Source organism: Chlorocebus sabaeus, chromosome 21 (assembly GCF_047675955.1).
Source record: "Chlorocebus sabaeus isolate Y175 chromosome 21, mChlSab1.0.hap1, whole genome shotgun sequence".
In the NCBI taxonomy this organism is placed as follows: domain Eukaryota; kingdom Metazoa; phylum Chordata; class Mammalia; order Primates; family Cercopithecidae; genus Chlorocebus; species Chlorocebus sabaeus.
The window spans coordinates 90,354,188-90,378,096 of NC_132924.1; the positions used below are offsets into that span (position 1 = coordinate 90,354,188).

Below are 23,909 nucleotides of genomic sequence, written 5' to 3' on the forward strand. Positions count from 1 at the left end.
GATATTAGCCCTTTGTCAGATGAGTAGAATACAAACATTTTCTCCCATTCTGTAGGTTGCCTATTCACTCTGATGGTAGTTTCTTTTGCTGTGCAGAAGCTCTTTAGTTTAATGAGATCCCATTTGTCAATTTTGGCTTTTGTTGCTGTTGCTTTTGGTGTTTTAGACATGAAGTCCTTGCCCATGCCTATGTCCTGAATGGTACTACCTAGGTTTTCTTCTAGGGTTTTTATGGTATTAGGTCTAACATTTACGTCTCTAATCCATCTTGAATTAATTTTCATATAAGGAGTAAGGAAAGGATCCAGTTTCAGCTTTCTACTTATGGCTAGCCAATTTTCCCAGCACCATTTATTAAATAGGGAATCCTTTCCCCATTTCTTGTTTTTCTCAGGTTTGTCAAAGATCAGATGGCTGTAGATGTGTGGTATTATTTCTGAGGACTCTGTTCTGTTCCATTGGTCTATATCTCTGTTTTGCTACCAGTACCATGCTGTTTTGGTTACTGTAGCCTTGTATAATAGTTTGAAGTCAGGTAGCATGATGCCTCCAGCTTTGTTCTTTTGACTTAGGATTGTCTTGGAGATGCGGGCTCTTTTTTGGTTCCATATGAACTTTAAAGCAGTTTTTTCCAATTCTGTGAAGAAACTTATTGGTAGCTTGATGGGAATGGCATTGAATCTATAAATTACCTTGGGTAGTATGGCCATTTTCATGATATTGATTCTTCCTATCCATGAGCATGGTATGTTCTTCCATTTGTTCGTATCCTCTTTGATTTCACTGAGCAGTGGTTTGTAGTTCTCCTTGAAGAGGTCCTTTACATCCCTTGTAAGTTGGATTCCTAGGTATTTTATTCTCTTTGAAGCAATTGTGAATGGAAGTTCATTCATGATTTGGCTCTCTGTCTGTTACTGGTATATAAGAATGCTTGTGATTTTTGCACATTAATTTTTGTATCCTGAGACTTTGCTGAAGTTTGATTTTGCTTAAGGAGATTTTGGGCTGAGACAATGGGGTTTTCTAAATATCCAATCATGTCATCTGCAAACAGGGACAATTTGACTTCTTCTTTTCCTAACTGAATCCCCTTGATTTCTTTCTCTTGCCTGATTGCCCTAGCCAGAACTTCCAACACTATGTTGAATAGGGGTGGTGACAGAGGGCATCCCTGTCTTGTGCCAGTTTTCAAAGGGAATGCCTCTAGGTTTTGCCCATTCAATATGATATTGGCTGTGGGTTTGTTATAAAGAGCTCTTATGATTTTGAGATACGTTCCATCAATACCGAATTTATTGAGAGTTTTTAGCATGAAGGGCTGTTGAATTTTGTCAAAGGCCTTTTCTGCATCTATTGAGATAATCATGTGGTTTTTGTCTTTGGTTCTGTTTATATGCTGGATTACGTTTATTGATTTGCGTATGTTGAACCAGCCTTGCATCCTAGGGATGAAGCCAAATTGATCATGGTGGATAAGCTTTTTGATGTGCTGCTGGATCCGGTTTGCCAGTATTTTATTGAGGAGTTTTGCATTGATGTTCATCAGGGATATTGGTCTAAAATTCTCTTTTTTTGTTGTGTCTCTGCCAGGCTTTGGTATCAGGATGATGTTGGCCTGATAAAATGAGTTAGGGAGGAGTCCCTCTTTTTCTATTGATTGGAATAGTTTCAGAAGGAATGGTACCAACTCCTCCTTGTATCTCTGGTAGAATTCGGCTGTGAATCCATCTGGTCCTGGATTTTTTTTGGTTGGTAGGCTATTAATTATTGCCTCAATTTCAGAGCCTGCTATTGGTCTATTCAGGGATTCCGCTTCTTCCTGGTTTAGTCTTGGGAGAGTGTAAGTGTCCAGGAAATTATCCATTTCTTCTAGATTTTCTAGTTTATTTGCGTAGAGGTGTTTATAGTATTCTCTGATGGTAATTTGTATTTCTGTGGGGTCGGTGGTGATATCCTCTTTATCATTTTTTATTGCATCTATTTGATTCTTCTCTCTTTTCTTCTTTATTAGTCTTGCTAGCGGTCTGTCAATTTTGTTGATCTTTTCAAAAAACCAACTCCTGGATTCATTGATTTTTTGGAGGATTTTTTTGTGTCTCTATCTCCTTCAGTTCTGCTCTGATCTTAGTTATTTCTTGCCTTCTGCTAGCTTTCGAATGTGTTTGCTCTTGCTTCTCTAGTTCTTTTAATTGTGATGTTAGAGTGTCCATTTTAGATATTTCCAGCTTTCTCTTGTGGGCATTTAGTGCTATATATTTCCCTCTACACACTGCTTTAAATGTGTCCCAGAGATTCTGGTATGTTGTATCTTTGTTCTCATTGGTTTCAAAGAACATCTTTATTTCTGCCTTCATTTCGTTGTGTACCCAGTAGTCATTCAGGAGCAGGTTATTCAGTTTCCATGTAGTTAAGCAGTTTTGATTGAGTTTCTTAGTCCTGAGTTCTAGTTTGATTGCACTGTGGTCTGAGAGACAGTTTGTTATAATTTCTGTTCTTGTACATTTGCTGAGGAGTGCTTTACTTCCAATTATGTGGTCAATTTTGGAATAAGTGTGATGGGGTGCTGAGAAGAATGTATATTCTGTTGATTTGGGGTGGAGAGTTCTATAGATGTCTATTAGGTCTGCTTGCTGCAGAGATGAGTTCAATTCCTGGATATCCTTATTAACTTTCTGTCTCGTTGATCTGTCTAATGTTGACAGTAGGGTGTTGAAGTCTCTCATTATTATTGTATGGGAGTCTAAGTCTCTTTGTAAGTCTCTAAGGACTTGTTTTATGAATCTGGGTGCTCCTGTATTGGGTGCATATATATTTAGGATAGTTAGCTCTTCCTGTTGAATTGATCCCATTACCATTATGTAATGGCCTTCTTTGTCTCTTTTGATCTTTGATGGTTTAAAGTCTGTTTTATCAGAGACTAGTATTGCAACCCCTGCTTTTTTTTGTTTTCCATTTGCTTGGTAGATCTTCCTCCATCCCTTTATTTTGAGCCTATGTATGTGAGATGGGTCTCCTGAATACAGCAGACTGATGGGTCTTGACTCTTTATCCAGTTTGCCAGTCTGTGTCTTTTAATTGGAGCATTTAATCCGTTTACATTTAAAGTTAATATTTTTATATGTGAACTTCATCCTGCCATTATGATATTAACTGGTTATTTTGCTCATTAGTTGATGCAGTTTCTTCCTAGCCTCGATGGTCTTTACATTTTGGCATGTTTTTGCAATGGCTGGTACCGGTTGTTCCTTTCCATGTTTAGTGCTTCCTTCAGGGTCTCTTGTAAGGCAGGCCTAGTGGTGACAAAATCTCTAAGCATTTGCTTATCTGTAAAGGATTTTATTTCTCCTTCACTTATGAAACTTAGTTTGGCTGGATATGAAATTCTGGGTTTAAAATTCTTTTCTTTAAGAGTGTTGAATATTGGCCCCCACTCTCTTCTGGCTTGTAGAGTTTCTGCCGAGAGATCTGCTGTTAGTCTGATGGGCTTCCCTTTGTGGGTAACCCGACCTTTCTCTCTGGCTGCCCTTAAGATTTTTTCCTTCATTTCAACTTTGGTGAATCTGGCAATTATGTGTCTTGAAGTTGCTCTTCTCGAGGAGTATCTTTGTGGCGTTCTCTGTATTTCCTGAATTTGAATGTTGGCCTGCTCTACAAGGTTGGGGAAGTTCTCCTGGATGATATCCTGAAGAGTGTTTTCCAACTTGGTTCCATCTTCCCCCTCACTTTCAGGCACCCCAATCAGACGTAGATTTGGTCTTTTTACATAATCCCATACTTCTTGCAGGCTTTGTTCATTTCTTTTTCTTCTTTTTTCTTTAGATTTCTCTTCTCGCTTCATTTCATTCATTTGATCCTCAATCGCTGATACTCTTTCTTCCAGTTGATCGAGTCGGTTACTGAAGCTTATGCATTTGTCACGTATTTCTCGTGTCATTGTTTTCATCTCTGTCCGTTCGTTTATGGCCTTCTCTGCATTAATTATTCTGGTTATCAATTCTTCCACTCTTTTTTCAAGATTTTTAGTTTCTTTGCGCTGGGTACGTAATTCCTCCTTTAGCTCTGAGAAGTTTGATGGACTGAAGCCTTCTTCTCTCATCTCATCAAAGTCATTCTCCGTCCAGCTTTGATCTGTTGCTGGCGATGAGCTGCGTTCCTTTAGAGGGGGAGATGTGCTTTTATTTTTTGAATTTCCAGCTTTTCTGCCCTGCTTTTTCCCCATCTTTGTGGTTTTATCTGCCTCTGGTCTTTGATGATGGTGATGTACTGATGGGGTTTTGGTGTGGGTGTCCTTCCTGTTTGTTAGTTTTCCTTCTAACAGTCAGGACCCTCAGCTGTAGGTCCGTTGGAGATTGCTTGAGGTCCACTCCAGACCCCGTTTGCCTGGGTGTCAGCAGCAGAGGCTGCAGAAGATAGAATATTGCTGAACAGTGAGTGTACCTATCTGATTCTTGCTTTGGAAGCTTCCTCTCAGGGGTGTACTCCACCCTGTGAGGTGTGGGGTGTTGGTCTGCCCCTAGTGGAGGATGTCTCCCAGTTAGGCTACTCAGGGGTCAGGGACCCACTTGAGCAGGCAGTCTGTCCGTTCTCAGATTCAACCTCCGTGTTGGGAGATCCACTGCTCTCTTCAAAGCTGTCAGACAGAGTCACTTGCGTCTGCAGAGGTTTCTGCTGCTTTTTTGTTGTTGTTGTTGTTGTTTAGCTGTGCCCTGTCCCTGGAGGTGGAGTCTACGGAGACTGGCAGGCCTCCTTGAACTGCTGTGAGCTCCACCCAGTTCGATCTTCCCAGGGCTTTGTTTACCTACTTAAGCCTCAGCAATGGTGGGTGCCCCTCCCCCAGCCTCGCTGCTGCCTTGCGGTTAGATCACAGACAGCTGTGCTAGCAATGAGGAAGGCTCCGTGGGCATGGGACCCTCCTGGCCAGGTGTGGGATATAATCTCCTGGTGTGCCCGTTTGCTTAATGCGCAGTATTGGGGTGGGAGTTACCCGATTTTCCAGGTGTTGTGTGTCTCTGTTCCCCTGGCTAGGAAAAGAGATTCCCTTCCCCCTTGCGCTTCCCAGGTGAGGCGATGCCTCGCCCTGCTTCAGCTCTCACTGGTCCGGCTGCAACAGCTGAACAGCACTGATTGTCCGGCACTCCCCAGTGAGATGAACCCAGTACCTCAGTTGATAATGCAGAAATCACCTGTCTTCTGTGTGGCTCCTGCTGGGAGCTGGAGACTGGAGCTGTTCCTATTCAGCCATCTTTCTCCCCCCCCCCCCACCCTTTTCTTTAATAAAAAAGAATTCTTTCCTTCCAAAATTACACATGCTATTGTTAAACATTAGAGAATATAGAGAAACAAAAAAGAAAATATCTTTTTTGATATTTTCTTAATATTCTTCTGTTCCTAATAATGTTTATATTTTAGAAGCATCTCATGAAATGGGTAGATCAATTTTCTATTTAATGTTTGAATTCATTAGACAGGAAGTTAGCAAATTAATTTCCATTAAGGTGCCTATATGGTTGTAAATCCTGGATCTCCAGAAGATTTTTCAGTATTGGTTTGTAGTCTTTTGTTTAGCAGCAAATAATTAGTTCTCCAGAGCTTCTGAAATTAATTGAGAGGAGAAGACAGCAGGAGCTAGTGAAAGGCAGAGCCAAGTTTATTGCTGTTTGGTTATTCCAGGTGTGTCTGCTTTGTCTCATGAAACACCTGGATGATCATTGATTTCTAGTGGAAGGAATGCTGAAGTAAAAATCCTGACTGTGCATTTAAAAATTCTAGGTTTAATAAACTCAGGGTTTTTCAAAGGGAAAGGTGGCTGGAGTTTTGCACTAACTAATATTTCAGAAAGTGTCTAAGTATATATGTCTGGGTTTTTTTTTTTTTTTGGTATTTCTAAGACTGGCCTGAGGTAGGCATGGAGAATTCCTTGATGGGACATAATTTTCATTCAACTTTATTGATTTAACCTCACAAAATAAAATATATCCTTAAGATGACTCTGTGGCCATTGTTGGGCAGCATAAACATAATGGATTTTAATTGTCATAATTTACCTTAAACCCAATTTCTATTTCAGGATATAAATAGAGGTTTATTCTAGTGAATCTTCCAGGAACTACTAAATGATACTAATAATTATGGATGGTGAACTTAAGTCTTTATATTACTGAATTTGTTTGGTTTGATGATGCTAGGCTATGGCATTCTTGCTAATCAAAACTATGTGTCATGGTGTAACATAACTTATTAAAATGGGCACAGATAACATAGGAAGCTTTTTATAAAAGCAACTCACAAATTGTGTTATTTGAAATGAACTGGCCATTTATGGGAATGGTCACTGGGTTGTAGATATGGATCAAAAGAGTTATGTTTATATTTTGTAAAATACCTTGAGGAGATTTATTTTTAAATTTCTTGAAAAATGCCTTTTTTTGTATGGTATTGACAGTGAAATTCTGCTGATTTGTAAATATAGTGTCATATTTTAATAATTTCAAACATATTGGAAATGCAGAATTTATTAATAGTGGGAGCACATTTTCCTTTTTACTAAATGTTCTACAGGTTCTTTTCTTTCCATCCACACACGGTGCCATTACCCTCATTCTAAGCCTTTCAAACATCTGGAAGTAAGTGATCTGCTGCACTTAGCTCTTTCCAGCTGAGCTGATTGTTAAATTTTCAGAAAATCTGTGAGCTAATTGTTAAACATGGCCATTATTAAAAATTAAATTATTTCACCTTATAATTAAATAAATTATATTAAAACAAAAGTATTAAAAACTCAAACATTGGCAGCCTAGGCGCAGTGGCTCACGCCTGTAATCCCAGCACTTTGGGAGACCAAGGCAGGCGGATCGCCTGAGGTCAGAGGTTCGAGACCAGCCTGACCAACATGGAGAAGCCCTGTCTCTACTAAAATTATAAAAAAATAGCCGGGTGTGGTGGTGCATGCCTGTAATCCCAGCTACTTGGGAGACTGAGGCAGCAGAATTCCTTGAACCCAGGAGGTGGAGGTTGTGGTGAGCTGAGATTGTGCCATTGCACTCCAGCTTGGGCAGTAAGAGTGAAACTCTGTCTCAAAAAAAAAAAAAAAAGAAAAAAAGAAAAAGAAAAAAAGAAAAAGAAAAAAAGAAAAACCTCAGAAGTTATCACTTCCTAATTATTTTACATTTTACTATTATCTGTGCTATTAAGGTTATTTGCCTTCATTGTATCTGAAAGGTGGACTGTATTCTATTGTACTTTCATTGTACTATTTTAATATGCAACTGTGTATCCCTTCCCAACTCTGTGTTCAACGACTTTATATTTGGTTGCTTGAAAATGGTGATGATGAGCGTATTTACATCATAGAAATTGGCAAATGCCATAAGTCAGTTTTTGTTTTTGTTTTCCGGAGAGGGGATTGTTAAATATTTGCCTGCATGCAACACCGCTACATGCAGTCTGCTATTTTTTGTTCTTCCTGCTTTCAGGCTCCTCTCCCAGCTGTCTGTCTAGCACAACCCAGCATACTCAATTTTCTTAAATAGGGAAAGCTGAACATGGTAAAAGAATGAATGAAGTCAGAAGAATGTGGAAAAATCTAGTCTTTGCCATTTAGTCCAGTTTAGCATCTCTAAGCTTCCATTTCTTTATCTGTAAAATTGGGCAATGATCCCTTTTTGTTCTACTCATTTAAGAAGATTTTCAAATGAAAACCACAACCTGCTCATGTTTATGAAGGCACTTTGGAAAGCGCTAAATACACAGTTTTTTATTAGTAGTAAACACTTCACCTTTTCACTTCTTGACTTTAGTTTACAAGGACTCATAATCTAAATTATATCGTAAACTGCTGTCCCAGATTTTTTTACAGCCTAACTGCCACCTGTATGTTCGACTTTCCTTCTGTTCTTTATGTTAGATACTGGGATGGTATGCACCAAGTGGGTGTGCCATCACTGTCTCAGACGATGCCTCCTGAAGACCCTACATGATCATGGCACTCATTTTCCTGCTGTATTCAGACTGGCCTCAAGTATTTTCATTATTGCTCTCCAGGAAAAATTGCAAATGAATCAAACTGGGCAATGAAGACTAAACCTAATTATCGCTCTTTGTTAAAGACAGCTCGTGTTAAAATGCAGATATTGCAAATTAATGGAAAAAATATGCCATAGTAAACCATAATCACTCTTTAATAGCTTAGTAAGGAATAAATGATGAAGTTACTTAACCTTAGAGCCCTAATTCAGTTAAGTTTTAATGAAGGACAAGTTGTAGAGATATCAGGAACCCAGGGCAGGCACCTACTGAAGAAGTTCCAGACCAAGGAAGTATAAAGAAGGACCTGGACCCTTAGGGTGGGAGCAATGAGGTTGGACATGAGGGCCACCTGCAAGGTTTTGCCCCAGAACAGTGTCAAAATGTTTGCATTTGGCATAGCCCTTTCTCTTTTTGTTCTGAATGGCTTTGCTAGCATATTTTTTCTTTTATGAATTTATCTTGCTTCTCAGATATTGCTAAAGCACTCCCTTTTGATTTTTGGTGCTTTTGATACATTACCAAATAAGGTCTGAATGACACCAAATTTTAGAATTCTCCAGAGAAAAGAAAGATGCTGAGGGAAAAAGCATAGGTTTTGGACTCACTAAATCCCAATTCAATTCCTTTCTTTAATAAATACACAAAATTTTACCTGAGAAAGCTCTCATGCTCTCAAATTTTATTTAGAAATTTCTCTTTGTACATGATTGATTTCACAATCCCTCTTCTGCCTCCTCTTCCACTTTCTTCTTTCTAGATTTTCCTATCTTTATGAAGATTATTCTGCCTTATCCTCAATAGTTAGAAACAATACTTTTGAAAATCACTAGAGTATCCTGCATAGTGATTTCCCATGCCAACTTTACTCATTTCCGTTATAAATTATTATTTATTGATGCCTAGAGGGCAGATGAGTGTAGCTGCTATGGAGTGATGAGACAAAACATAAGAAAGTTATGATCCTACCCTCAAGTAATGATTCAGACATGATAATTAAGTCAACAAATTGATAGAAACTAGTCACTAACTCTCTGGCTATAGTCAGTTCCTTCAATGAATAGCTCATTAGTGAGTATGCTGTGCTACAGTAACAAAATTATATAAGGCTTTTGATTAAGTTTTGATTAAGTGCCTGTCTTATTCAGAGTTCATTTCATATTTGAAATGGAAGAGGCTGGACTTCATCAATTTGCTATAAATTGCTAGTATATGATTATTTGGGGGCAGTTATTTTTTTAAAGAATAATTTAAATATGGAATGTTTAGCAGTTTGCTTTTTTCCCCTGAGAAAAACCATACCATTATTCCCAATCCCTTTGACAAAGTGTCAGTCATGTTAGTTCAGAGATACTGATGTTTTATACAGGTGTACCCTGTAAGAGATGAAGCCTGGTATTTACAGAAATTGACTTATTTTATTCTCATAATTACGTGTACATAATTTTTCACATGCCAGAAAATTTGAATGGTATCAGATTCTAAATCTGTGTTGGAGACCAAATCAAGTGAATATCTCTTCCTCCTCTCTTTATTTTAGCTGGACCAGACCAATTTTGAGGAAAGGATACAGACAGCGCCTGGAATTGTCAGATATATACCAAATCCCTTCTGCTGATTCTGCTGACAATCTATCTGAAAAATTGGAAAGGTATATTCATGTGCATTGTTTAGTTGAAGAGAAAAATTCATATTATTAATTATTTAGAGAAAAGAAAGCAAGCATATTGAAACATATTGTAGGTTTAATTCTTATATTTAAAAATAGGAGCTGTTACTGACTAATGCCTGTAATCCCAACTACTTGGGAGGCCAAGATGAGAGGATTGCTTGAGACCAGGAGTTTGAGACCAGCCTGGGCAACACAGCAAGATCTTATCTCTACACAAAATAAAGAAGTTAGCTGGGAATGGTAGTGCATGCTTGTATTCCCAGCTACTCAGGAGGCTGAAGCAGGAGGATTACTTGAGCCCAGAAGTTTGAGGTTGCAGTGAGCTATGATTGTGCCACTGTACTCCAGCCTGGGTGACAGAACAAAACCCCCTCTCTCTCTAAAAAAAAAAAAAAAAAAAAAAAAAAAAAAAAAAAAAAAGGAACGTCTCATTGACTGAAATCATTAAGCAATAAAATTGTAAAAGAAAAATAATCAGTTTCCTGAGAAATGATTTTTTTTTTTCCTGGAAAATTCGGTTTCAGATAATTTATCTCATTAGAGACCATGAGATGGATTTTGTGAAAACTAAAGTAACACCATTATGAAGTAAATTGTGTATATTTGCTTTCAAAAATCTTTATATTTGAATACAAATGTATTCCCTGGGAAGTCTTAAGCTAATGACTACTGGCTATCGAACAAATGTAAAGAGTTGGATATTTTTGAGTACCTATTACATGCCAGGTAGAATATCTTCTCTCAGCCACTCTGAGTGGAAAGCATCATTATCTCCATTTTATAGAAAAGCAAACTGAGGCTCAGAGAGATGATATGCTTTGCCAGTTAATGAATGACAGAACCATGATTCCAGCTGAGGTCTGTATTGCCTTGCTGTCTAGGAATGGTAGTCCCCACCATAAAGAATTTATCAATTTCCTTTCCAATCAAAAGGTTAGGACCCTTTTGATTGCCAGTGACAGAAACCCAATTAACTAGCCTAAGTAAATAAAAAGGAGTTTATTGGCTCATGAAGCCCGAACTGTGTGAAGACCTAGGTAGAGAACTGGCCTTAGGAACTCAATGGGACCAAGGACTCAAATGCCACCTGGTGGCATTTGCCTTATGCTGGTTTTATTTTCTCAGACCGCACGGGCTTTCTACATAAAGTGGATCCTCGGTTCGAACTCTTCACTCCTATCTTTAAGGACCTTGAAAGAAGGAGCCCTTTGTCCTTGGCTAAATGTGAAAAACCCCAGAGACTCTTGAGTCACAATGCTTACCCCTTGGGCCACTGATAGTCTAGAATGAGCTAGGCTAAGTCTTATGCCAATAGCACAGGCCTGATGCCAGATAAAAGGGAGAGTGAGTGGGGATAAAATATAGGACATAGCTAATAAATTATTGTACCAAAGTAAAAACATTGAGTTGACTTGCAATTTGTTTCTTTTAATTAAATTCATTTCCTTTCTTTGGCATTTTGAAGGCAAAGTAAGATATTAAACTTTATTTTTATTGATTTTATTCAAATAATTAAGCTAGTAGGAGTTGCAGATTCACACTTTTAAGATCAAAGGCCAGCTTCTGTTAATGAACACTTGGTGTATGCAAGTGCCATGAGGTAGGGATACTTTGTTTTGTTTTTTATTTTTTATTGGGTTTGATCTCTTTTGTTTATGATGTATCCCCAAGTGTCTAGAATAGGACCTGGCATATGGTATATACTCAATAAGTATTTGTCGGATGAATCAATGATTGAAGGTGAAATGACTAGCATTGCACAGAAACCTGTAGCATTGCTGGAGAGATAAAATATAAAACATAATCCATTGCAGGCATATTGACAAGTTCAAAATAGTATAATGGATATTGAATATCTAAGTTTTTGTTGTTGTTGTTGTTGTTGAGACAGAGTCTCGCTGTGTTGCCCAGGCTGGAGTACAATGGTGTGATTTCGGCTCACTGCAACCTCCACCTCCAGGTTCAAGTGATTCTCCTGCCTCAGGCTCTTGAGTTGCTGGGTTTACAGGCATCTGCCACAATGCCTGGCTAATTTTTGTATGTTAGTAGAGGTGGGGTTTTGCCACGTTGGCCAGGCTGGTCTTGAACTCCTGACCTCAAGTGATCCGCCCACCTCGGCCTCCCAAAATGCTGGGATTGTAGGTGTGAGCCACCGTGCCTGGCTTTGAATATCTAAATTTTAATTGAATGGTGAGGGAATGATTAATCAGAGTAGGGCTGGGTTAACTGAAAAATATGTACTGCAGATATGTTTGTATTTATGGCCAGATAGAGGACATGAATCTGAATTTGCAGAATTATCTGGCTTAACATTTTTTTCTCTTCAGTTTTCATTGTATCCCCCGTGTTGATTCAATTTAAAAAATATACCTATTTTACTTCAATTCAACAATGCTGTGCCAGTACAAACCCATACATTCTATTATTTTTGTTTTGTTTTTGTATCTCTTCACCCTGTTACTTCTTTTCTTATAAAATTGGTATTTGAAATTTATTGAAGTATTTTGGAAGAGTGACATACCATTTTTGGTACTTTGTACCTCTGCACCCTTGGGAAAGTGACCCTGGCTTCACATTTCATAACACCCTTGTGACCATGGCCCTCAAGTGGTTGCCAGATGGTTGAAGAACATTAACCCATCTGGCTCCATTTTGTGACCATGGATTGAATCTTCTACGTAACTGCAGAATGCAGATCACATATCCATTCCAAGATTGTAGTCAGGATATGAACTTTATAAGAATAAAACTTCTTCCCTTCTGATTTGGGCCTGGTATGTGGTGCTACTAGAACCCACCACCTACTCTTGGTGCTAACAATTTGTGGCACCAAGTTGTTCAAGTTTCATCCATTAAAGAAATTCCCCAACCTTGCCTTCTCCTCAGGTAACTACCCCATTCTCTTTTTTTTCTTTCATAGCTAATATTCTCTGCTCTCCTGGTCTCTCTACTTCTCTTTCATTTATATCTCAGCTCCTGAAGTATGGTTTCCATCATGTTCCTAAAACTACATTGCCCAGGGTCACTAGAGACCTCTTATGAAATATAACGACACCTTTCTACATAACTTCGGTATGGACCACTTTTTCACATTGAACCCATTTTGTTGGTTTATGTACACACCCCTTCCTTGGCTTTCCCATCTGATCCATTTCTCCTTTGATGGAGAAGGTGAGTCTGCTTCATATTTAGCTTCTTACTCTGAGTAACCAAATATTATGGATGGGAGGTTAGCTCTGTTTGTGAGAGAAAGGTGGAGAAGAGTGTGGGGAGGTAAATAGATGGGAAAAGGTAATTAGGCTTTGTAGAAAGGCTCTCATTAGCGAGCTTCTGGGGGATGCTAAGATCCACGCTCAGAGATTGCCAAGCTTGTCTTCAAATCTCAGCTGTATATTACTCCTTTATGCTTTTTGTTTATTTGTGTTGTTTGTTTTTGAGACAGTCTCACTCTGTTGCCCAGGCTGGAGTGTAGTGGTGTGATCTCAGCTCACTGCAACTTCCACCTCCTGGGTTCAAGCAAATCTCCTCCCTCAGCCTCCCAAGTAGCTGGGACTACAGGCATGCACCACCATGCCTGGCTAATTTTTGTAGAGACAGGGTTTTACTATGTTGGCCAGGCTGGTCTTGAACTCCTGACCTCAAGTGATCTGCCCGCCTTGGCCTCCCAAAGTGTTGGGATTAGTGGCATGAGCCACTGCCCCAGCCTATTACTCCTTTAGAGTGATTTAGAGCTAAGTTTATTTATGGTAACTTGATAGTAATGGGAATAACCATTGATGAAATGTAAAGCCTTTATCTAATTGTTTACGTAGTTCTTGCTTGTGGTTCATGAAATTTTTCATCTCTGTACAGTTTGAAAATTAAGATGATAATTTTTACAGATATTTTGTTCCTTTGTGAAGAGAAAAAAGGCTTTTATTAACAGAAATCAGTGGCAATAACTTAATAAATACAATCAACTGGTGTTCCTATAATATTTAAAAGAAAACAAAGTTTGCTAGATTTCAGCCAGTTTTCAGACTATTTAATGTCTATTCTTACTATAATAGAAAATATATAATTTGATCCTGTTCTCATTTTTCAAAGACTTTTACTCTAATAAATGATTTTAGTAGTTGAAAATGAAGTTTAATGATATTTTATGCCTCTACTTTTAAAAACAAAGTCTAACAGATTTTTCTCATGTTAAATCACAGAAAAAGCCACCTGACATTTTAACTTGTTTTTGATTTGTCAGTGAAATCTTGTAAAATCTGCCACAGTTCTAAACCAATAAAGATCAAGGTGTAAGGGAAAAATGTAGAATATTTATGTGTTTATTTTTTCTCCCTTGTTCTAAGCACAGCAATGACTATTTGTAAAAGCCTTACTTTATTTGTCCACCCTTTTCATTGTTCTTTAGAAGGCCAACACTTTTCTTTAACACATACAATGTGGCCTTTTCATGAAATCAATTCCCTGCACAGTGATACAAGGCAGAACATTGAATTCTGCCAAATATCTGGCTGAGTGTTTGGTGCTGGAGGGTCTCCATGAGGTTTTGTCTCTATAAATCCTTGGGTTAATCTCCTTGGATATACTTGTGTGAATCAAACTATGTTAAGGGAAACAGGACAACTGAAATATTTGCACATGCAACTTATTGGTCCCACTTTTTATTCTTTTGCAGAGAATGGGATAGAGAGCTGGCTTCAAAGAAAAATCCCAAACTCATTAATGCCCTTCGGCGATGCTTTTTCTGGAGATTTATGTTCTATGGAATCTTGTTATATTTAGGGGTAAGGATCTCATTTGTACATCATTATGTATCACATAACTATATTAATTTTTGTGATTATTAAAGGACTAGGAAATCTGGTTAATAGGTGTAAAAATATAAAGGATGAATCCAACTCCAAACACTAAGGAACCACCTAAAACTCTAGTGAGGATGAGTAAAAATCCTTTGGAACTAAAATGTCCTGGAACACAGGTGGCAATTTACACTCTCATTGGGCTCAGCAAAATAAATTGGTTGCTTAAAAATTATTTTCTGTTACGATTCCAAATCACATTATCTTACTGGTACATGAGGTTACTGGTGCCTTTATTTTGCTGTATTCAACAGGAGAATGTCAGGAGACAATGTCAGCAGAATTAGGTCAAATGCAGCTAATTATACATATGAATGTTTGTAATATTTTGAAGTCATATCTGCATGCTGAATTGTTTCAAAGAAAAATACTAAAAATTTAAAGTATAGCAGCAAATTTCTCTTGCAATTTATTTTCTTAATATCTTACATCTGATCAGTGTGAAGAGCTGCACATCTGAAAATCCAGGCTTTGTGGTGTTTAAGTGCCTTGTATGTTCCCCAGTGTGACTCTGATTTATTATTTTCTACATCATGAAAGCATTATTTGAATCCTTGGTTGAAACCTATAAAAGGCAAAAGGTTCAAGACTTGTTTAATCTTCTTGTTAAGGCTGTGTACAATATTTGCTTTGGGGTGTTTACTTACCATATGAATTGCTTTGTGTTTATATTGGTCTTTATGCCTCAGGGAGTTAAGCAGTGCTACAGTGTCTCCCAAAGAATGCCATTTGTGTTACATTGCTTAAAAAGTTTCAGTTCATATACCTCCATGAAAAATACACTTAAAACTTATCTTAACAAAAATAACTACACTTAGGTCCAGAATGTTCTCTAATGCTCTTGAGAATTTCCTAGAATAAATTTTTCTGACTTTTGAAATAATAGATCCATAATATATATTCTTACGGAAATCTGAAATCATGTGGGAAATTGGGGATAAAAAATATTTTATTAGCAAATTTAAATGAGGTAGATGGATAATTAAATGTCTTTTAAATTACCTTTGAGATGATTTTTCTCAATCACAGCACCACCCAGAGCTTTGAGAAACAATTTTATTCACAGCTTCTGATTCTATTTGATGTAATTTTTAGAAAATAAGTTTTGCTGGTTGCTTTGAATCAGGGTATGGAGTACAGTTCACTCTGATCCTATCATATACATCATGTAAGTATTTAACATTTTCAATAAATGATTGTTGGATTGAAGTGAATGATATTTCAAGTAATTGTTATGTCATGGCCAATATTTCAGTGAAACTCAAAATTTCTCCCTGTCGTGTTCTCCACTGCATGCTGCTTCTATTGATTAACATAAGCACTACTGAGTAGAGGCTAGAAGAGGGGTCTAATTAGAAGGCCCCTTTCTATTCTCTGCTTGGCTTGTAAAATAATTTATTTCTCTAGATCCCACCAACATAGTTTCATGTGAGCGAAAACCTAAATGTCAAAGTTTGTATGACACATGGACATGTCTATAGAATTTTTTTTGGTCTGGTGTATGCCAAAAAATAGATATGATATAGAAAAGTTTAATATTTATTGAGTACCTAATCGGTTCCAGGTCAATATGAAGCTCTTTATGCAGATTATTTTATTTAATTTTCCTAGTAACTCCATGGAGCAAAAATTATCTCTAATTTATATAATAGGAAGTTGAGCATAAGGGAAATTAAGTAACTTTCCTAAACTTACATATATGGCAAATTTGAGAAATATCTCAGTTTCTTTAGCTGCAAAGCCTTTGACCCTTTCACCATATTAGATTATGATTGCTATTAATATATGATTATAATTATAATGCTTGTACTTAGGTACTCAACAGAATGGTGACTCTAGTAAACAGCCTTGGTTCTGCTGAGCTTCTCTGCATCTTCTCAGGAGACACAGGCTACAGAGCTTGAAGGCTGAGGATTCTTCCAGGGTCACTTCAGGGGCAAATCTGAAGAAAGTTCACAACAGGTAGCAGGGCAGGAATCAACGAGATCTTCTCAGTTAGTTATACCCGGAGGAGGAACTGTATGAAATCCACCCAAGAACCAGTCATGCTAAGTGCCAAACCTATAGACAAAAATAAGGGATAGGAGAATGAAGTAGGTATGGAGAAAGATTAAATTGTTCTTAAACTTCTCAAGATTAAAAATATCCCAGCAAAGGAGATCTTAAAAGCCCTTCGTGGTGTATTAGTTGTCCATGCACGGGGGTGAGTGGAGAGGTACTCCTGAGCCCAAGGCTACAGCTCTGGAACTAGCAGCACGTTTGAAGGGGAAAGCGTGTTTCCACCATCTCAGCTCCTACTGATAACCAATGGAATGTTGGTGAGTAAAGGATCCAGGGGGAAGAAGCAGCTGAAATGTGTATAGTGAGAAGGCAGAGAGAATAATATTTATATTGGGAATGGCACAAGTGTGATGAGGCTGCAGGTTTTTCACCCTTGTCATAGAGAAAAAGCCACGCTGACACCATGCAGTTTTAAATAGTGAAAAATTTGCAAATTGTTAGGTCTTAAATAATTTAGATAGCCATAGTGGCCATTTAGATTAGTGCAGTTTTTTTTCAGGGTATCTGATCTCTTGATTTAATTCTTTTCATCTCCTATAAAAATAAAAGAGGGGGAGAAAATTTAGCCATTATAGTATTTCTGTACATTTTCTCCATCCTTTTACATAACTTACACCAGTACCTTCCTATTTATAGTATTCTTTATGGGTATTTCTTCTTTTCTTTCACTGAGCACGGATAAATGAGCCAGGGATTCTTGAAACTGCTATAACACTTCTCTTAGAACTAGATGGTCATATTTGAAGAATGTCTACACATTCTTAGTCCCTCTAAACAATGACAGTTGTGGCATAAAAATATTTGGTTGGTTTCAGGACTGATAGAGAAAAGTACTATAAAATTTGCTGTTAACTGTGAAAGGTTAAAAAAAAAGAAATGCCATCATGAAGGAGCTAATCTTTCTGAAGTACTGCTGTAATTTTAAATATTATTAGCTATGACTTCTCACCATTAACTATGCAGTTGTTTTTTCTTCATCTGACTTAGCAGCCAGATAGATGCAACATTGTCTTTAACATTTAAGACTCCCAGCAAGGCCGGGCACGGTGGCTCACCTGTGTAATCCCAGCACTTTGGGATCCTGAGGCGGGCAAATCACAAGGTCAGGAGTTTGAGATCAGACTGGCCAATATGGTGAAACCCCGTCTATACTAAAAATACAAAAATTAGCCAGGCATGGTGGTGGGCACCAGCTACTCGGGAGGCTGAGGCAGGAGAATAGCTTGAACCTGCGAGGTGGAGGCGGAGGTTGCAGTGAGCTGAGATCGCGCCACTGCACTCCAGCCTGGGCGACAGAGCGAGACTCCACCTCAAAAATAAATAAATAAATAAATAAATAAATAAATAAATAAATAACAGACTCCTAGCATGGAAGAGAAACTGGCTGCTGAAATCCTGAATGTGAGAGTCAATCAAGGATGGTCTGAGGGAAGTCAAGTAGAGGGAGCTCTGTAAGCAGATTGCTGAGAGAATATGATTATCACAAGGCATTTATGATGATAAGAAATTCACAAGCGTTCATTCAAAGATATTCTTGATTCCTAGGTAACTCTGAGCATGTTTCTACCAACAAATTGAGGCATATGTCAGTGCAGCCTAGGTCAGACTACCTTTTTTCATTAAAACTCACAAAATTAAAGGACGTAAAGGAGAAGTCCTGGTACTCATGTTGCAGACTACAGTCTATATGGCAAAGGAGGATCTCTGTCCCTTATGTTTGGATAAAAACATTGGGTAGGAATTTGAATACAAGCTTACTGCTAATGTGGGGGCCAAGGTCTTTGGCCCCCTAAAGATTTGCTGAAATTTACTGACAGGAGGCAGATTGATAAGAGGAAAGGCACACAAATGTATTTGATGTGTATACATGGGAGCCTTCAGGATGAAGACCCACCCTCACAATGCAGTATGGAAGCTTGTATACCATCTTGAGGTTACAGAAAGAATGGGGGCTTGAATCTTTGTAAAACAGGTTTCAGTGGCAAGACAGGTTATGAGAGGGAGAAAGGAAGAGGCTTGGGTAGTAAAGGGGGTCTTGTTTTATAGATAAATCCTTGGCAGCCCACAGAGAAAATAGATGGTAAATGTTTCTTTTCAAACCTTGGCAGATGTCAGACTCTCAGTTAATCTCTCCTAGATTTAAAAAAAAAAAAAAAAAAAAAAAAAAAGGCCTGGAAAGGGAGAGCCTGGCTGCACTAACACGTTTTCTACAGATGCAAATTTCTCCCACAAAATACAGCTTTGCAGAACCACTTCTATCCACTGGGCCTCTGGCAACCATTTCAAAATATGTGAATGAAATATATGTGGGGGTAAACTATTTTTATTTACTTCACTAAATAAGTGATGGTGTTCTTTCGGGAATTCTGTGCATAGAGAGCCTGTGGCTTAGGCACTTTGATTTATGTATGTTTCTTCCTGTGATTGGCTACCTAGGGACTGCTATCTCCAGCAAATCTTCTGAATGTCTGCCATGTAGAATTCCTTTCTTATCTTTCTGTCTCACCCCCTTATCTAGCTGCTTCTCTAACCCCAGAGTGACACTGCACTCCCCACAATCTCCTATGTCCTGAATATTTTACCCCATCCTAAACTCCATCTCTAACAAAGCTGCACTTTCTCGTGCTACCTACTGTATTGTACATCCTCCCCTTAGTTCCCATGATGCAACTCTGCCCTACCCCAGAAAATGTAATTTAATTGGTCTGATATAAAACCTGGGACACTATCATTCTTGAAATGTTCCCCAAGCGATTCTATTATACTGCCGAGGTTGAGAACTACTTGTAGCAGGCATCAGCATGGTCACTTAATGATTTGACTTTTGCTAGATCTAAGGTGAGGAAATTGGAGAGTGGTATCCATAGAAAGAACTGTTTAGTTTAATTCTTTTTTAATTTCTTCTTCTAAAAAATATCCAACAACAAGATACACGTGCAGAGCATGCAGGTTTGTTACATAGGTATACATGGGCCATGGTAGTTTGTTGCACCTATTGACCTGTCTTCTAACTTCCCTCCCCCACTCCTTACTTCCCAACAGGCCCTGGTGTATGTTGTTCCCCTCTCTGTGTCCACCTGTTCTCAATGTTCAACTCCCTTTTATGAGTGAGAACACATGGTGTTTGGTTTTCTGTTCCTATATTAGTTTGCTGAGGATGGTGGTTTCCAGCTTCATTCATGTCCCTGCAGAGGACATGATCTCATTCTTTCTTATGGCTGCATAGTATTCCATGGTGTATATGTGCCACATTTTCTTTATCCAGTCTATCATTGGTGGACATTTGGGTTGGTTCCAAGTCTTTGCTATTGGGAACAGTGGTGCAATAAACATACATGTGCATGTATCTTTATAGTCAAATGATTAATAATCCTTTGGGTATATACCCAGTAATGGGATTGCTGGGTCAAATGGTATTTCTGCTTCTAGATCCTTGAGGAATCACCCCACTGTCTTCCACAATGGTTGAACTAATTTACACTCCCACCAACAGTGTAAAAGCATTCCTATTTCTCCACATCCTCTCCAGCATCTGTTGTTTCCTGACTTTTTAATGATCGCCATTCTAACTGGTGTGAGATGGTATCTCATTGTGGTTTTGATTTGCATTTCTCTAATGACTAGTGATGATGAGCTTATTTTCATATGTTTGTTGGCCGCATAAATGTCTTCTTTTGAGAAGTGTCTGTTCATATCCTTTGCCCACTTTTTGATGGGGTTGTTTGTTTTTTTCCTGTAAATTTGTTTAAGTTCCTTATAGATTCTGGATATTACCCTTTGTCAAGTGGATAGATTGCAAACATTTTCTCCCATTCTGTAGGTTGCCTGTTCGCTCTGATGATAGTTTCTTTTGCTGGATAGAACATGTTTTACAGAGTTGTGAGAATTAAATGCATTAAGCCCATAGAATAGATTCTGGTACATAGCAAGTGCTCTTTCTCTCTCTACATGTAGAGCTCTGTATATAGTTGCTGCAAAAGTAATTGTGGTTTTCACCATTGAAAGTAATGGCAAAGAGCATAATTACCTTCGTACCAATTTAAATATATGAAAGGAATATATATATAAAACCTATATACATGTCACATGTATGTCTTTAGCCTATTATTATAATATATAACATATTATAATTATATATAACCTATGTGTTATATATAATATAGTAATATTTATTCCAAATAAATATATACTATAAATAATATAATAATTTATATTATATTATAATATAATATATAATAGACTATATTATATTACATTATTAAAATATATGCACATATACATATGTATATATATGCCTTTCATAGACTTAAATATATAACAGCAATAATTTGTTAGAAAATAGCAAACATATATATATATAAACATATATATACATTTTTTGTTTTGTTTTGTTTTGTTTTCTGCCTTTCAGTTTTAGAGACAGGGTCTCATCATGTTGCCCAGGCTGGTCTCAAACTCCTGTGCTCAAGTGATCCTCCCTGCTTTGGCCCCTCAAAGTGCTGGGATTTCAGACATGAGACACTGCACCTAGTCCAGTCCCTATATTTTTAAATAGACTCTACCTAAGTGCACAAATACTTGTTATTTACATTTAGTTATTTCCGTATATATGCTATAAGCAAATCTTGAAGCACTAGTTTGATTTTTATAAGGCACAGGGATATATTTTGCTAATGCTTTAAAATGACGGCAGAATTAGCAGGGGGCGGAGCAAGATGGCCGAATAGGAACAGCTCCAGTCTCCAACTCCCAGCGCGAGCGACACAGAAGACCAGTGATTTCTGCATTTTCAACTGAGGTACTGGGTTCATCTCACTGGGGAGTGCCAGACGATCGGTGCTGGTCAGCTGCTGCAGCCCGACCAGCGAGAGCTGAAGCAGGGCGAGGCATTGCCTCACCTGGAAAGCGCAAGGGGGAAGGGAATCCCTTTTCCTAGCCAGGGGAACTGAGACACACAACACCTGGAAAATCGGGTAACTCCCAACCCAATACTGCGCTTTAAGCAAACAGGCACACCAGGAGATCATATCCCACACCTGGCCGGGAGGGTCCCACACCCACGGAGCCTCCCTCATTGCTAGCACAGCAGTCTGTGATCTACCAGCAAGGCAGCAGCGAGGCTGGGGGAGGGGCGCCCGCCATTGCTGAGGCTTAAGTAGCGAGGCTGGGGGAGGGGCGCCCGCCATTGCTGAGGCTTAAGTAGGTAAACAAAGCTGCTGGGAAGCTCGAACTGCGTGGAGCTCACAGCAGCTCAAGGAAACCTGCCTGTCTCTGTAGACTCCACCTCTGGGGACAGGGCACAGTAAACAATAACAAATGCAGCAGAAAGCTCTGCAGACGCAAACGACTCTGTCTGACAGCTTTGAAGAGAGCAGTGGATCTCCCAACACGGAGGTTGAGATCTGAGAAGGGACAGACTCCCTGCTCAAGTGGGTCCCTGACCCCTGAGTAGCCTAACTGGGAGACATCCCCCACTAGGGGCTGTCTGACACCCCACACCTCACAGGGTGGAGTACACCCCTGAGAGGAAGCTTCCAAAGCAAGAATCAGACAGGTACACTCGCTGTTCAGAAATATTCTATCTTCTGCAGCCTCTGCTGCTGATACCCAGGCAAACAGGGTCTGGAGTGGACCTCAAGCAATCTCCAACAGACCTACAGCTGAGGGTCCTGACTGTTAGAAGGAAAACTATCAAACAGGAAGGACACCTACACCAAAACCCCATCAGTACATCACCATCATCAAAGACCAGAGGCAGATAAAACCACAAAGATGGGGAAAAAGCAGGGCAGAAAAGCTGGAAATTCAAAAAATAAGAGCGCATCTCCCCCGGCAAAGGAGCGCAGCTCATCACCAGCAACGGATCAAAGCTGGACGGAGAATGACTTCGACGAGATGAGAGAAGAAGGCTTCAGTCCATCAAATTTCTCAGAGCTAAAGGAGGAATTACGTACCCAGCGCAAAGAAACTAAAAATCTTGAAAAAAAAGTGGAAGAATTGATGGCTAGAGTAATTAATGCAGAGAAGGTCATAAACGAAATGAAAGAGACGAAAACCATGACACGAGAAATACGTGACAAATGCACAAGCTTCAGTAACCGACTCGATCAACTAGAAGAAAGAATGTCAGCGATTGAGGATCAAATGAATGAAATGAAGCGAGAAGAGAAACCAAAAGAAAAAAGAAGAAAAAGAAATGAACAAAGCCTGCAAGAAGTATGGGATTATGTAAAAAGACCAAATCTACGTCTGATTGGGGTGCCTGAAAGTGAGGGGGAAAATGGAACCAAGTTGGAAAACACTCTTCAGGATATCATCCAGGAGAACTTCCCCAACCTAGTAGGGCAGGCTAACATTCAAATTCAGGAAATACAGAGAACGCCACAAAGATACTCCTCGAGAAGAGCAACTTCAAGACACATAATTGCCAGATTCACCAAAGTTGAAATGAAGGAAAAAATCTTAAGGGCAGCCAGAGAGAAAGGTCGGGTTACCCACAAAGGGAAGCCCATCAGACTAACAGCAGATCTCTCGGCAGAAACTCTTCAAGCCAGAAGAGAGTGGGGGCCAATATTCAACATTCTTAAAGAAAAGAATTTTAAACCCAGAATTTTATATCCAGCCAAACTAAGTTTCATAAGTGAAGGAGAAATAAAATCCTTTACAGATAAGCAAATGCTTAGAGATTTTGTCACCACTAGGCCTGCCTTACAAGAGACCCTGAAGGAAGCACTAAACATGGAAAGGAACAACCGGTACCAGCCATTGCAAAAACATGCCAAAATGTAAAGACCATCGAGGCTAGGAAGAAACTGCATCAACTAACGAGCAAAATAACCAGTTAATATCATAATGGCAGGATCAAGTTCACACATAACAATCTTAACCTTAAATGTAAATGGACTAAATGCTCCAATTAAAAGACACAGACTGCCAAACTGGATAAAGAGTCAAGACCCATCAGTCTGCTATATTCAGGAGACCCATCTCACACGCAGAGACATACATAGGCTCAAAATAAAGGGATGGAGGAAGATTTACCAAGCAAATGGAGAACAAAAAAAAGCGGGGGTTGCAATACTAGTCTCTGATAAAACAGACTTTAAACCATCAAAGATCAAAAGAGACAAAGAAGGCCATTACATAATGGTAAAGGGATCAATTCAACAGGAAGAGCTAACTATCCTAAATATATATGTACCCAATACAGGAGCACCCAGATTTATAAAACAAGTCCTTAGAGACTTACAAAGAGACTTAGACTCCCATACAATAATAACGGGAGACTTCAACACTCCACT

The 23,909-nt window shown here is 38.7% G+C and overlaps 1 protein-coding gene across 1 annotated transcript in view; it reads left to right on the forward strand.

Moving 5' to 3' along the window:
- CFTR (CF transmembrane conductance regulator) overlaps window positions 1-23,909 on the forward strand; it is a 188,297-nt gene that overhangs the window by 19,403 nt on the left and 144,985 nt on the right. Inside the window, exons 2-3 of the mRNA XM_073009299.1 lie at window positions 9,563-9,673; window positions 14,364-14,472. Of these exons, the coding sequence (XP_072865400.1) occupies window positions 9,563-9,673; window positions 14,364-14,472 (220 nt within the window). The remainder of the gene's footprint in view (window positions 1-9,562; window positions 9,674-14,363; window positions 14,473-23,909) is intronic.